General features: G+C 33.2%; 1 protein-coding gene and 1 non-coding gene across 2 annotated transcripts in view; both read right to left on the bottom strand.

The window, feature by feature from the left end:
* Window positions 1-729: 729 nt before the first annotated feature.
* Window positions 730-801, bottom strand: TRNAT-UGU (transfer RNA threonine (anticodon UGU)). The gene has a single exon. It is a non-coding gene; the product is annotated as a tRNA-Thr (tRNA).
* A 6,218-nt stretch (window positions 802-7,019) lies between these two features.
* The window catches only part of LOC145334930 (uncharacterized), a 191,342-nt gene continuing 183,760 nt past the window's right edge, over window positions 7,020-14,601 (bottom strand). Inside the window, exon 12 of the mRNA XM_080180568.1 lies at window positions 7,020-8,323. Coding sequence (XP_080036694.1) covers window positions 7,427-8,323 — 897 coding nt within the window. The 3' untranslated portion in view covers window positions 7,020-7,426. The remainder of the gene's footprint in view (window positions 8,324-14,601) is intronic.

Raw genomic sequence — 14,601 nt, 5'->3', positions numbered from 1 at the left:
ATATCCCATAAGAGGGGAGAGATGGATTAAAGAAGGTGTATGGGGGTTATTGTTATTTTAGCCAGCTGAGATTATTTCTTTATCAGAGTACATGAAAATATGGACAACATCAAAGTAATAATATATCGATTCATGTATTGCTTATAAATTCAGAAATTGTATAACATAATGATAAAGATAAAGAAACATTTTTTTTTATAATAATTGCAGTTTCGAAAATAAAATCAATTTTAGTAGGCATCTTTGTAAAATAAACAAAATCGGATGATATATGATAATCATTTAACTATTTCAATCTATCGAGTACATAAAGATTATGTAGATTTTTTTGCATATTATACAGGACAATTTATTGCATTTTAAAGACCTTTTTTTAACCAACTTTAAAAAGTAAAATACATCGCTGTTTAAATTTTTTTTGTTAGAAAACATATTAGGATAATTTGTGTTCAAAATAAACACACACACACACCCTCCCTCCCCCCTCCCCAAATCTTAATTTAATTATTTTCATTAATTTAAAAATACTATGAAAAATGAAATATGTATAAATCTTTTTTTTTGCATAACTTTTTCAGTGTCTCTCATCAACCACAAAGTATTAAATACATTTAAAATTGAAGAAATATCTAAGTAGGAGAAGCTTAATTATATAGAACAAGTAGTGCGTACCTAAACGGAAAAATAATAGAGAAGCTACTATATAACTTGAGTATCACAAAAATTGATTGCCCCCTGTGAGGTTTGAACTCACGGTCCCTAGTTTACAAGACGAGTGCTCTACCATTGAGCTAAATAGGCCAATTGTACAAGAAAAAAAATTAAGATAATACAAATTCATAGTGAATATTAAGTAAATTCTGAAAAATTTGTATCTTTTAAAAACAATAAAATTAGGCAAACGTCAGTAGGGCAGTTACCCTATAAATAGTATTCAATAATATTCATAAGTATCAACGTTCAAAAACATATTGCTCCTGGTGAAATTCGAACTTATAACCCCGGCATAACAGTGTAGAAGAACCGTGCGCTAACTGATTGCACCACTGGAGCTCTTACATTACAGGTTCAATTTTTTTGTAGTTGTTCGAGATGGTAGTTTCTATGTTGTAATTTAAAAAAAAACTTAAGATAAAATTTTTATAAAAGAATATAAAAAAATTTAAAAGTATAACATTTAAAAAAAATATTTTTGGGCGATGGAAATGTCTGACCCCCACCCCAAAATTAGCTCAAAACCATCCAATGTCAATATATATATAACTAGCGGCTATGCCCCTAGAGGCCTCTAGGGGGCACTTGAGGAAGAGAGAGAGTCAAATTTAATAACCCAATTTCTTATTTTAAATTTTTAAAGAAAAGTAAAAAAAAAATTTTTTTTTGGGGGGGGGAATTTTTTTTTTAGGGGGGGGGGCGTCCCCCCTCATTTTTAATTTTAGTTTAAAAAATTTAAAAATTTTTTTCTTTTTTTGAGGGGGGGGGATTTTTAATTTTTTTGGGGGGTTGGGGGTGTCCCACCCCCAAAAAAATAGTTATAAACCTTCCCAGGACCTATGAGAAGCTACCCTGTTAAGGAGAACCCGATCGGTTCAGCGGTTAGAGAGATCCTTCGGTACAGACACACAGATACACAGACACACAGACATCCTGTTACTTTAGTAAAAGGATTCCTGAGAAGGACAACATTGTCAGTTCAGTGGTTGCTGAGATCTTAAGCTTCAGACAGACAAAATTAAATGAAAATTAAGCCCCGCGGCTGAATTGACGGCTGAGGCTTGTACTAATTTAGCACCTGCGGCTGCGGCTGGGGCTTACAATATCTCAGCCGCGCGGCTGTGTCAAAGCTGCGGCTGAATTTAAAAAATTAAGCTGCGGCTGAGGCTGCGGCTTACAAATATCAAGCCGCGCGGCTGCGGCTGCGGCATAATCATAACTTTGCAGCTGCGGCTGAGGCTTTCTTGAAGCCGCGCGGCTGAGTGCGGCTGCGGCTTCAAATTATTAACAGTCGCGCGGCTGAGTGTGGCTGAGGCTTCCCCAACTATAAGCCGCGCGGCTGATTGCGGCTGAGGCTTAGAGGGGCGTTGGCTGAATGAGGCTTAGTGCGGCTGAGGCTTAATGTGGCTGAATTGGAGTTTTGTGGCTGAGGCTTACAGTGGCTGAGGCTTACAGTGGCTGAATGCGGCTGAGGCTTACAGTGGCTTATGTTTTCTTTAAGCCGCGCGGCTGCGACTAAGGCTGAGGCTTATTGGGTGGCTGAGGAAGCCGCGCGGCTGATTTTGAGGCTTCTCGTAAGCCGCGCGGCTGATGGTGGCTGAGGCTGAGGCTGCGGCTGCGGCTTCCGAACCCTGGTTTATGGTCCAATTTTCAAAATTTTTTCAGTTATAGATATAAGAATTAAATTTCCCGTCGTTTAAAGAAAACAACCATGACGGCCAGACTGCCTTTTTGCAGGTTTTAGGCTATTTTTGTATTTTTTCACATTATTCTCCATATCTTAAGTGTTTATGGTCCGATTTTCAAATTTTTTTCAGTTATAGATATCAAAATTAAATTTCCCGTCGTTTAAAGAAAACAACCATGGCGGTCAGACTGCCTTTTATAAGGTTTTTGGCTATTTTTATATGTTTTACACATTTTCCCATATATTTTGTGTCTTTGGTCCAATTTTCAAACTTTTTTGGGACATCAGTATCAAAATAATTTTTCCCATTGTTATGAGAATCTTTTATGTAATCTACTTTGACCGTCGTCATCATTAAAAATAAAACAAGGTTTCGTGTTTATTTTCTCCAAAAAATCTATTCTTGTTTTTAATAAATACACTTTAAATCTACTTTTACGTATTTCCATCCACGATTTTTTGTGCTTCGCTACTTATGGATGTTGTCATCCTTGTTTTTTCACTTATTTAAAATCAGATCTGAGCCATATATCTTTTTAAAAAGATAATAAATTAGATGTGTTACAAATTATGTAAACAATTTTAGTTAAAAATTTCTATTTCAGGGATCTAAAGAGATATGACAATAGCTTATAAATTGATGTATATCCCAAATGTTGATACACAAAATTACTCCTTCTGTAGATTGAATTGAATCAACCAATCGAAATTCACTAAAGTCCTCAAAGTTGCTGAGACAACGAATAAAAAACGTTATTATAAAACTTTGGGGACTAGCGTAATAAACAACCCATTGTAACCTCTCTCTCTCTCTCTCTGTCGCTTGTCCCTGTTTATTTTTGAAAACGCGTAGGTGGACAACCTTTACAAAGAATATTTGCATTAGACGACAAAGAATTTTACATGTTGTTTGTCTCAAATTCATTCCCTTGGAAAATCCACCAAACATAATTAGGTCAAATTTTTTGGATATAAGTGCAGTTCATCAAAGTTTTATATAATCATGGAGAATCAAAACCTGCAGGATCATACCTGGAATCTTATATTGTTTTAATTTGTTATGTTTTCAATACTTTTATGCTATTTAAAAAATTTAAGTTTTTTTATCTACCATAAATTCTTAGTCACAATAATATTTTAAAAATCACTACATTCTTTTTATAGGGGGCTAAACTGTAAAAGAGTACTGTATCGGTTCAGCGGTTCAAGAATAATTCTTGACCACTAATTCCAGCCTCCCTCATGGTGGGCACTAGCCATGAGGTGCTTTTCTAATCTTTTCTTTGACTAACGTCCCGACCCCCCCCCCCCCCCCTCCGACCGATAAAGTTGCGGCAAGGGGCCCGACTGTTATGGGTTAAGCAAACACTAAAATTTAGCAAACAATGACCGATACATTTATGTACATTCCTAATGATGGTTCACAAATTTACCTCTTCTGTAGATTAAAACTAGTGGTTGAAACGTTGAACCCTCAACATAATAAACCAACCAATCAAAATTCAGTAAAAGTCCCCAAAGTTTTAAGCTTAAGAAAACGATGTTGTTAAACTTTGGGGACTAGTGTAATAAATAGCCCACTGTCCCCTCTCTCTCTGAGAATTTAGGCGGAATCTTGAAAACTATTTATCTAATTTTATTCAAAAATAAACTTGCTGTATGACATGTTAAGTTATTTTTTTTTGTAAAAAATACATTTTTTAAAGAAAAATTTCTTTGTTTAAGTCTTTATTTACTGAATTTGACATTATTTACTTTTTATAAAATCTGTCTTATTTACAGTTGTAACGCAAATTTCCAGTGATCTAAAGGGATATGTCAATGGACGATCAATTACAGTTAGGTCTCGGCTTCAGCTGCGTGTAAGCCTCAGTAAAATCGTCATATCATAACATTAAAAATCAGTTGAATGTCTAAACCTTTGACTATAAACAGGCAATCAATCTTTTCAGAGTTTAATTCTTTAATAATTATAAAGTTTTAACTTTTGATTTATATACATACTAAGGTGGTGGGGGGAAGTCGTCGCCCACCCCCCAAAAATTCCTTTTAGTTTTTTTTTTGAAATGTAGGGGATGGTTTTTTCCAGGTGCGATTTCTCCCCTCAAAAAGTTATAAGTCTTCTCAGACAGATATCCTTCTACTTTATTCTAAGGATTTTCAAAGATTAACAACATTTTAGATCATCTGTGCCGCCAAAAACAAAATGAAGCACCAAACAAAAGCATCCGAATTTTAGAGTATTTATGCTCAGGGATTTAAAGGGATAAGACAATGGCCGATAAATTGATGTACATCCCAAATGATGATACACAAAATCACCCCTTGCATTAGAAAGTAATTGTTGAAACGTTTGAACACTCAACTTAATAAACCAACCAATCAAAATTCAGTAAAAGTCCTCAAAATTGTCAAGTCAACAAATAAGAAAACGTTATTGTAAAACTTTGGGGACTAGTTTAAGAAAAATGGTTCTCTCTTTCTCTGATCTATGCCACTAAAAAAGTGGCATTTTTACCAAAATTCTGCTATGACATAAAATAATGTCTCTGTTATTACTGTTCTTAAAAAGGGGTAATTTTGGCATTTCTTAGCTATTTGTTCGTTTTGCTTTTTTGGGAGATAAGTTTTCTCAAAAAAATAACATCTAATAAGTGTAAGGTTCTAAAGGGATAGGATAATGGCCAATAAATTAATTTACATCCCCATTGATGATACACAAAATTACCCCTTCTGTAGATTAGAATTAATGATGAAACGTTTGAGCACATAAATTTTAACCAATCAATCAAAATTCACTAAAGTCCCCAAAGTTGTTAAGTCAACGAATAAGAAAACGTTATTATAAAACTTTTGGGACTAGTGTTTTACTAATTGTTTTCTTTTCAGACCATATATCCATCTCCCAACTTGTTTGTATTTTTGTCAAATAATTCTTTGTTTTTCATCATTTTTTGAAGAAAAAAATAAGGATGATATAATCAGTAAAAGCGGACAATCATTACCAATGTTTTGCCTTTTATCTCAAATGCATACGCAGTGCATAATCGTCCTATGAATCATCATCTTAAAAAGATGGTAATCAAACATAACAACATCATAAAAAATCATGTCAAATTATCTAAATAAAAACATGTTTAAAATGATTTTTGGAACATTTTTGTAGAGCTTATTCAATTGCAAACTGACATATTAATCAACATCCAAAGTTTGAAATTGAAAAGACTTTTCTAACATGCCTAACTGTCTAAGCTGTACCTTATGGTTGTACGGACAGGCCGACCCTAATTATAGAAATGCTTCGCTGTTAAAAATGAAACATTTTTATCTCCATACCAAATGAAATGTTTTACATCCATCCATTGATAATTGAAAAGCTTCATTTTGATTTTGAAAGAATTTTAAAATTGATAGTTTGAAAAATTTTAACTTATTTGCTTCAAATTTTTAAGCATGTATCTATCTTAAAAAGCGTTGTTACAATTGAAGAAGTTTTTTAACCAATATTTTCAAGGCAGAATATTTTATTTATCATCATTTTGGGTGTATTTTGATTTATCGTCTATTGTCTTATACCTTAAGATCCCTGCATTTTATATAAAGGTAAGCTTTATTGGACTACATTGGATGTGTTCAAAGATAGAATATAGGGATCTAAAGGGATAAGACAATGGCCGATGAACTAAAGTACATCCCCAATGTTAATACACAAATTTACCCCTTCTATAGGTTACTATCATTAATAACCCAACCAATCAAAATCAATTAAAAGTCCCCAGAGTTGTTAATCTAAACTAATTAAAAGTCTTTCTGGACTAGTGTAATAAACAGCCCAATGCCCCCTCTCTCTCTGGATAGAGTAGCTGCGCTACGTGCCCATTTCTTTTTTTTTTTTGGGGGGGGGGGAGGTGAGGTTGTAGATTATCAAATCATCATTTTTTCTGCCAACATATTGTTGTAATTTTCAAATACACCGCACGTTTTTACACAGCTTTGGCACCATTGGCATGGCAGGGATCTAAAGGGATAAGACAATGGCCGATAAATTGATGAACATCCCAATGTTGATAAACAAAATTACCCCTTGTGTAGATTACAATTAGGGGTTGAAACGTTCGAACACTCACTATAACAAACCAACTAATCAAAATCTATTAAATGTCCCCAAAGTTGTTAAGCCGACGAATAAAAAACCGATATTATAAAACCTTGGGGACTAGTGTAATAAACATTCCACTGTTCCCTCTCTCTCTCTGATTATATGGGCGTAGCTACTCAAAACGCTTTTGTTCATTTAGTTCGTTTTTACGATAGTAATTTTATTATTAAATGATCAAAACTTATTTTAGATTTAAAGTAAACCTTGTAAACTGTTTAAGGATAAACTTACATTTTTAGGACTTAATTATAGAGATGCTTCACATGTTTTAAATCGACATATGGACTTTCTGGTTGATAGAGTTTTTTGAATTGTACCTTACTGTCATAGGAATCATCATGCAAAGTTTTAAATCGATAGGACAATTCTAACATGTCTAAATTAGCGAAAAGTGATAACTGTAACGGACGGACCAACCCTTATAGTAGAAAAGCTTCGCAATTAAAAAAGAAAAGAAAATTAAACTATATAAACTTTATTATGTTAAAAAATAAAGATTCTTTATGTGCATTTACTTATTATACATTTTTACATTTAATTTAATACATATATTACATTAATATATTAGTTTGTAATCACAAAATAAGACTAAAAATACATTTTTAATAGATACATAAAATATAAACTTAAATTAGTAATAATTTTGACATATCATGATATATTAATCAGTAGGTATATTTTTGGGGAAAAAAATTCTTAATACTTATTAAAACATAGTATTAGAGTAGTAAAACATATAATAAAATATATTAAAATACATATAAATTTTAGATTTAAAACGAATTTTTGACATACTTTAAAATTTAAATAGTTTTCGAGTCTTTGATTACCAAACCTTTGTTTAAAGGTTCCTAATTTCCAAAATTTTAGACAAAACTGCTTTTCTTATTAATCAGAACATCATCACTGTTAAAACCTGCCGAACTGCCGCCGTTCATAGCCTTGACAAACGGCGAATTGGCCACCACGTCTTTGGGAATCATAAACACCGCCTTGGGGTCCAACATCGGCTCGGTGTCGCACATCAACGGGGAGGGACCATCACTGACACCCATTCGTGTCGAGTAGCCGCTATCGTTGTGCGAGTCCAAGGAGCTTGTGTCCGAGCTCAACGGCGGGGTGATGATACCGATGTTTAAATGGCGGCTACCGCCGGATTTTTTCGGCGTCGACCCGCCGCCACCGCTGTGCATTTTCTTGAGTGCAAATTTTGAGTTTTCCGCCGACAAGTTTTTTGTCGTCACGCCGCCGTTATGGTTGTTATTGTTCATTTCGGATGCGCTGTAGAGCGGCAACAGATTTTCGTAGATATTTTCTTCTGACGAGAGTTTGGCGACTGTCGGAGTGGCGGTGAATAACGCCTCCGTCACAAAATTAACGTCGTCATAATTTCCCTCCGAATTGTGGCGAATTCGGCGAGTTTTCACGGGTTCCCGTCGGTTCAGCGGCTCTAGCAGGTTGTTGCCACCGTCGGCGGCGTAGATAGCACGCGGCCTGCCGCCGTTATCCTTCCACGATGGATTAACACCGCCGACAGCCGAAAATGGATCATATTTGTCACCGTAAAAGTCACCGCTGTTTCCTGCCATTGAGGGCAGTGACGGTAGACCGGTTTCATTGTGCCGTCCACCGCCGTTTGTGGTGTCGATGTCGGTCAGGTGTTCGTCCGAGTTTGTTCGGCGGAGGGTGCCGTTGCGCACCTCGGAGAGCAGCGATTTTGTCTCGCGACGGGACTTGCGCCGTTGCAGCTTCTTGATAATCGCCTGAAACAGAAAAAAATCGTTAATACTTAGTACTTAGGTTCAGAGAGAAAGAGGGGATAATTGGCAGTTTAGTACACTAGTCCCAAAAGTTTTATAATAACGTTATCTTATTCGTTGGCCTAACAACCTTGGAGACTTTAGTGAATTTAGATTGGTTGATTCATTAAGTTGAGTGTTTAAACGTTTCAACCACCAATTGTAATCTACAAAAAGTAAAATTTTGTGTATGATCATTGGGAATATAGACCAACTTATCGGCCATAGTCTTAAAACTTTAGTCCCAGAACAAAACCCAAATAACTAGCGGACTGGTTTCCAATGTTGCCCTTTGTTATTATCCAAAATGTTGCTGTTTTTAATTCAATAACATGTAAAATCTAAATATATCGATCATTCTATTGTTGTTATAATAGGAAAAAGATACTTTACATAAAAGTATGAAAATAAGTAACTGCAAAAAAAACCACTTATTTACAAGTTGCTTCGCTCCTGGCCTATAGAGGGATGTTAAAAAATAACATTAAACCACCTAAAGACATAATAAAAGCTTCCTTGAAAAGTACAACCCATTTTGACTAACAATTTTCGAGATCCTTAGCTTTAGACAAAAAAATACTACTTTATAATATACTAGCGGCTAAGCCCCTAGAGGCCCCGCCACTAAAATAGTTATAAACCTTCCCATGACCTATGAGAAGCTGCATTGTAAAGGAGAACCATATCAGTATAGCGGATAATGATTCTTTAGTACAGACATCATGTTACTTTTATATATCACTTTTGGGTGTGCTACTAGAATCTAGGAGCTTTTGTTCGAGTAAGGAAAGTAAAACAATAGAGTAAAAGCAACCTTAGATATAAAATTTTAATAGCTTAAAATCATTTAACGATCTATAAGAAACTTCCATGAAATGGAGAACTCAATCGACATCTTAAGCTTCAGACAAAAAAAAATACTATTTTTTTTATTTTTCTATATTTAAGTATATTATCTAGATGTTTGTTAAGTTTGAATAACAAAAGTAAGATAATAAGATAATTTTAGAAGATAAATTTTAGGTGTGCATTCACTTCCGCATATGTTTCACATTAGAAAATCATAAGAACCAAAGACAGAGCCCTGTGGGACTCTGAAAATACGGAAAGTGTCATATGTGACGTCATAAAATACGTCCAAAAAAGGAAGGATTAGAGGAGAAGTGGGAAAGGTAACCCCTAAAAAAAGAGATGTATTAAGTCAGACGTATTTTTATGACGTCATACATGACACTTTCCTTGTCCCTATCACATAGGCAAATCAACAGTACCACAATTTATTACAACAGCACAAATTGTTTGCTACTTTATAATATACTAGCAGCTGTGCCCCTAGCATCTAGGGGGCTCTGTATTTAAAGAAAGGGGTAGATAGGAAACATAAAAATAGCCAAAAACCATTAATTAAATCTCAAATTTAAATAGCCCCCCCCCCTCCGTGACCTATACAAAGCTTCGTTTTAGTTTGGATACTCAACTTAATTAACGAACCCTTAAAATTAATTGTCCCCTCTCTCTCTCTGATATGTTTTTCCATCTCTCTAATCTCTATATGGATTTCTACTACGATTAAGCATAATGTTATAAGAGAATATAGCATTCGCCTAGCAGAACAGTAACTTGTAATACAGTAATAAAGAAAAAAATCAAAATAGCATAGAGGAAATGGTGGTGTATTTTTTTCTTAAAAATAAGGAAAAAACTTATAGCAAAAGGAAGTAGATATGTGTATAAAAATAAGGATTCCTAAAGTTATTAACTACTTAAGTATGACAATAAAATTACAGCCTGGACAAGCATCATACTCTACTGTTATACCAGTGTCACAAAAGATCTCGCAACCCGCCGTTTTTTTGTCATGCTTTTGCCAATCAAAAATGATGGATTTTGAGCAAACCAAAAAATACAAATACGGAGTAAGATATCAATGTTTCCGTAAAACAGCGAATTAAAAATTTTGTGTGTGTTTGCTTATTAAGATCCCTGCAACGAGCGCAACACTTGAAATTTTATTTGATTATAAGAATTGCGTTAAATGGTAGTATGTTATTTTTCTTGGGACGGTCGAGCCGTACCTACCCCAAAATAGTTATAAACCTTCCCTAGATTTTAAAGAAGATTCACTGTAAAGGAGGACCATATCGGTCCATCGCTACAAACAGACACAAACATATACAGACAGAATGTCAGACATCCTGCGACTTTTGCACTAATATTTGAATGGTAGATACAAGTTTTTAGCAGTTTTATGGGACCATTTTTTTATGATTTTTATCTAACAAGGAACTCTTCATATATATGTTGTGTTTATATTAGTTGTGACATTTTAAATTTACAGATTCTGTAAAACTTGGAACTACACGATGACATATCATTGTCGACAATAAAAAGTAATTTGTATGCTTTGTTGAGCTTTGCTTTTATAGATTTTGTCATCTTTGTTAATAGAACATTGACCCTATTTAGTTATAAATATGGTAGCGTACAGTGATCTAAAGGGATAATACAATGACCAATAAATTGATGAACATCCCCAAATCCAATGATGATATACAAAATTATCCTTTCTGTAGATCAAAGTTAGTGGTAGAAACGTTTGGACACTCAACTTAATGAACCAATTAAGCAAAATACAACAAAGTCTCCAAATTTGTTGATCCAACGAAATAAGAAATCTTTATAATAAAACTTTGGGGACTAGTGTAATAAACAGACCAATGTCCCCTCCCTCCCTGTATTTCGTTATAAATATGGTAGTGTACCATATCAAAAAATCGCCCTAGGATAAAAATGACCCCATTTTATGAATTTATAACGTTCAATTATAACGTTGCAGTGTATACATGATTTAACACAACTTATTAAACAAATATACATTTAAAGTAATTTAATACAATTTCATGTTAAAATAAACTAAAATAATACATATAATGTAACTTTCAATTTAAATTAAATGTTTATTAAAACTATTATATAAAGTAGTAAGGTCTTTGTGTTTTAAGATCTAATAACTGAACAGATAGTTTTCTTTCTTTTAGGAAATCTTCGAATATTTCATAAAATTATGTCTTGGGATGGTTTTAAGATATTTTCTGTCCTCTTTCTAACTAATTGAAGGTAGGGGCGAAGCTCTTATGTACACACTAGTGGAAGCCTCTAGGGGCACTTTTAAAAAGGAAAAAGCAAAAAAAATATTGGGGGATTATGGCATTTTTTGGACAATGAAGAAATCCTCCCTCAAAAATTGTTAAAAACCTTCCCTGGATCTATAAAAGGCTTCATTGTAAAGGAGAATCATATCGGTTCAGCAGTTCGAGATCTTTCTAATAGGAACTATGGAAAATTATTGTCAAAGAAGGTGTCTTAACTTTTATTTTTATAGCTAGCCGGTGCTTTTAGTAAGTAGTAGATGTAAAATTTTCCAGAGAATTCAGATATGCAATCGGTTTTTTTTGTAGACCTCTTATTTTTGAAGTAATTTAAGTTTTTAAAAAAAATAATTAAGTCGGTTTTAAGGTACTAAAACGCAACAAAATAAAAGAAAAAAAATACCAGTATGAACAAAAGTAGTAAGATCTTTAATTTGACAGCTTACTTTTTAAATTCTGTTGAGTAATTTTTTAAAAATCGATTTTTTAAATCTCGGTTTAATCAAAACTTTAAACATAAATATATTCTACCACAGGCATAAAAATATGGGTTCATATATACTTTTAGAATCAGAAAAATATTACAAATCGATTCTAAGCAAAATTGAAATAGAAAGTTTACAAAATAGTAAATAAACTACAATAAAAGAAATTATATGAAAATATTATATTATATTATACAGGCAACCATCTTAAACCTTGTTTTGGGGGTAAAAATGGGAAGGGGGTAAAGAGCGGGTAAAAATAGTGTTGCCTGTACAAAATAATATGCTAGGCCATTTTTATTTTTAATTTTTTTTTACTTTTTTTCAATTTTGCTTACAATGGATTTGTAATATTTTTCTGATTCTAAAAGTATACACGAACCCATATTTTTTATGCCTGTGGTAGAGTATATTTTTGTTTAAAGTTTTGACTAAACCAAGATTTAAAAAATCTTTTTTTTTTTTAATAATTTCTCAACAGAATTTAAAAAGTAAGGTGTCAAATTAAAGATCTTACTATTTTTGTTCATACTGGCATTTTTATTTTTATTTTGGTGCGTTTTAGTACCTTTAAAACGACTTAATTTTGTTTTAAAAAAAACTTAAATTATTTAAAAAATAAGAGGTCTACAAAAAAACCGATTGCATATCTGAATTCTATGGAAATTTTTACATCTACTACTTACTAAAAGCATCGGCTAGCTATAAAAATAAAAGTTAATACACCTTCTTTGCCATTGTTAATTTGTTATTGAGAAGGAATATATATGGTTATTATATTCCTTGTTAAAAGCTAGAAATACAAAATCCTTGAAAATCTATGTATTAGCTTCTAACATATTGCTGAGGAAAATATTCTAAAAAGTAAGGGATTATTAAGTATTTTCCACGTATTGGAAAATTTGTTTTTTTGAGTAGCGCAACTTCTTATAACTGTTGGTATTCATTTGTAGGTGCTAGTGTCTTTTAAAAGTCCTAGAGGCCTTTATGTGTACGTTAAATGGTTTCTTTTCAATCTATGTTAAGATCAGCTGTTTACAAAAACAATCTGCTAGGCAGAAATTTATATCTTTTTTATTTTGTTGATTTCTCTTGGGAGGGTGGTAGTAACCATCCCTCTCCAAAAAGCTATAAACCTTCCCAGGACATATGAGAAGCTACACACTATAAAGGAGAATAATATCGGTTCAGTGATTAGCGAGATCCTTTGGTACAGACAGACAGACGGAGATCCTTTAACTTTATTATAATGATTTGCGTTCTTTTATTCTCTATTTCTGTATTATAGTTCACTGTTCTGATTAATGAAGCAAATTTAGCAAGTATTGTATTAAATTTCAGTATTTTAGTAAATAGTTCTTGAAAATAGGAATAATTTGGCATAAAATATACGAAAGTTAAACATAACATAACTTCTAGAATAAAGAGATTAAAGCAGGGGTCTAAAATAGCTTAGAACCTTCATAAGACTTATTTTTAAATAAATAGCCTAATGCCTAAACTGGGTAGCTCAACCAATTCAATGGTTTTGAGATATTGTTGGGCAGACAAAACATAAATCAATGAAATCAAAATTGTAGCAAGAAAACATCATGTCGATATTAATTTATCCTTATACATCTACATTAGCTTATTAATGGGGGACAATGGACTGATTATTAGTCCCCAAAATCCTATAATACAACTTCGGGGTATTATGATTGGTTGACTCATTCAGTTGAGTGTCCAACCACTAATTTAAATCTACAAAAGGGTAATTTTGTGTATCAACATTGGGGATTTACATCAATTTATTGGCCATTGTGTGATCCCTTTAGATCCCTGTATTTTTGGATAAAAGCAATATTTTTTTCCATGTGACTAATACCAAGCATTCCTGCCAATGGCATCCTCTCACCTACTGTGAGTTGCGCATATTTGTCATTTAAACTTTGACAAATTCAACAGGGGGGATTGTCACTGACACCAGGCCGATGGGTGTCCAAACATTGTCGCCAATATTGCAGACAGAGAGGGCTATTTATTATTATATTCCCCAAAGTTTTATAATAACGTTTTATTATTCGTTGGCTTAACAATCTTGGTGACTTTTGATGGTTGATTGAGTGTTCAAATCTTAATCTACAGAAGAGGTAATTTTGTATATCATCATTGGGGATGTACATTAATTTGTCGGCCATTGTCTTATCCCTTTAGATCTATGAGGTCTAAAGAAGAAAGAAACATTATGGGATTGTGAAATAGAGAGAAAAATGACTAAATCTATCTTTTTAAAAATTTCCAAACCATTTATAGTTATTAAAACAATTCAAGACTTCAAACTGTGCCATTAAGTAATCAATTTTAACTTAGAATTGCATATGCGTACAGACAGACAGACACCATTCAGACAGACAGACAGACAGACACACATACAGACATGCATACTTATATGCTAATAGAATCTTTTAGAACTTTTCTTGTATATTATTCTATTACAGCAGTAATCGATGGATAAGTATATAAGTTCATAAAAGGGTGTTTATCCCCCCCCCCTCAAACTTCTCATTTTAGCCCCCCCAAAAATTTTAAAAGCCTACATTTTACCCTCTACAAAAAAGCTTGAACT

Source organism: Acartia tonsa, chromosome 13 (assembly GCF_053477335.1).
Source record: "Acartia tonsa isolate MP-2025a chromosome 13, ASM5347733v1, whole genome shotgun sequence".
NCBI classification, from domain to species: domain Eukaryota; kingdom Metazoa; phylum Arthropoda; class Copepoda; order Calanoida; family Acartiidae; genus Acartia; species Acartia tonsa.
Note: the sequence above shows the minus strand (reverse complement) of the source record. Positions and strands in the feature narration are given on the sequence as shown.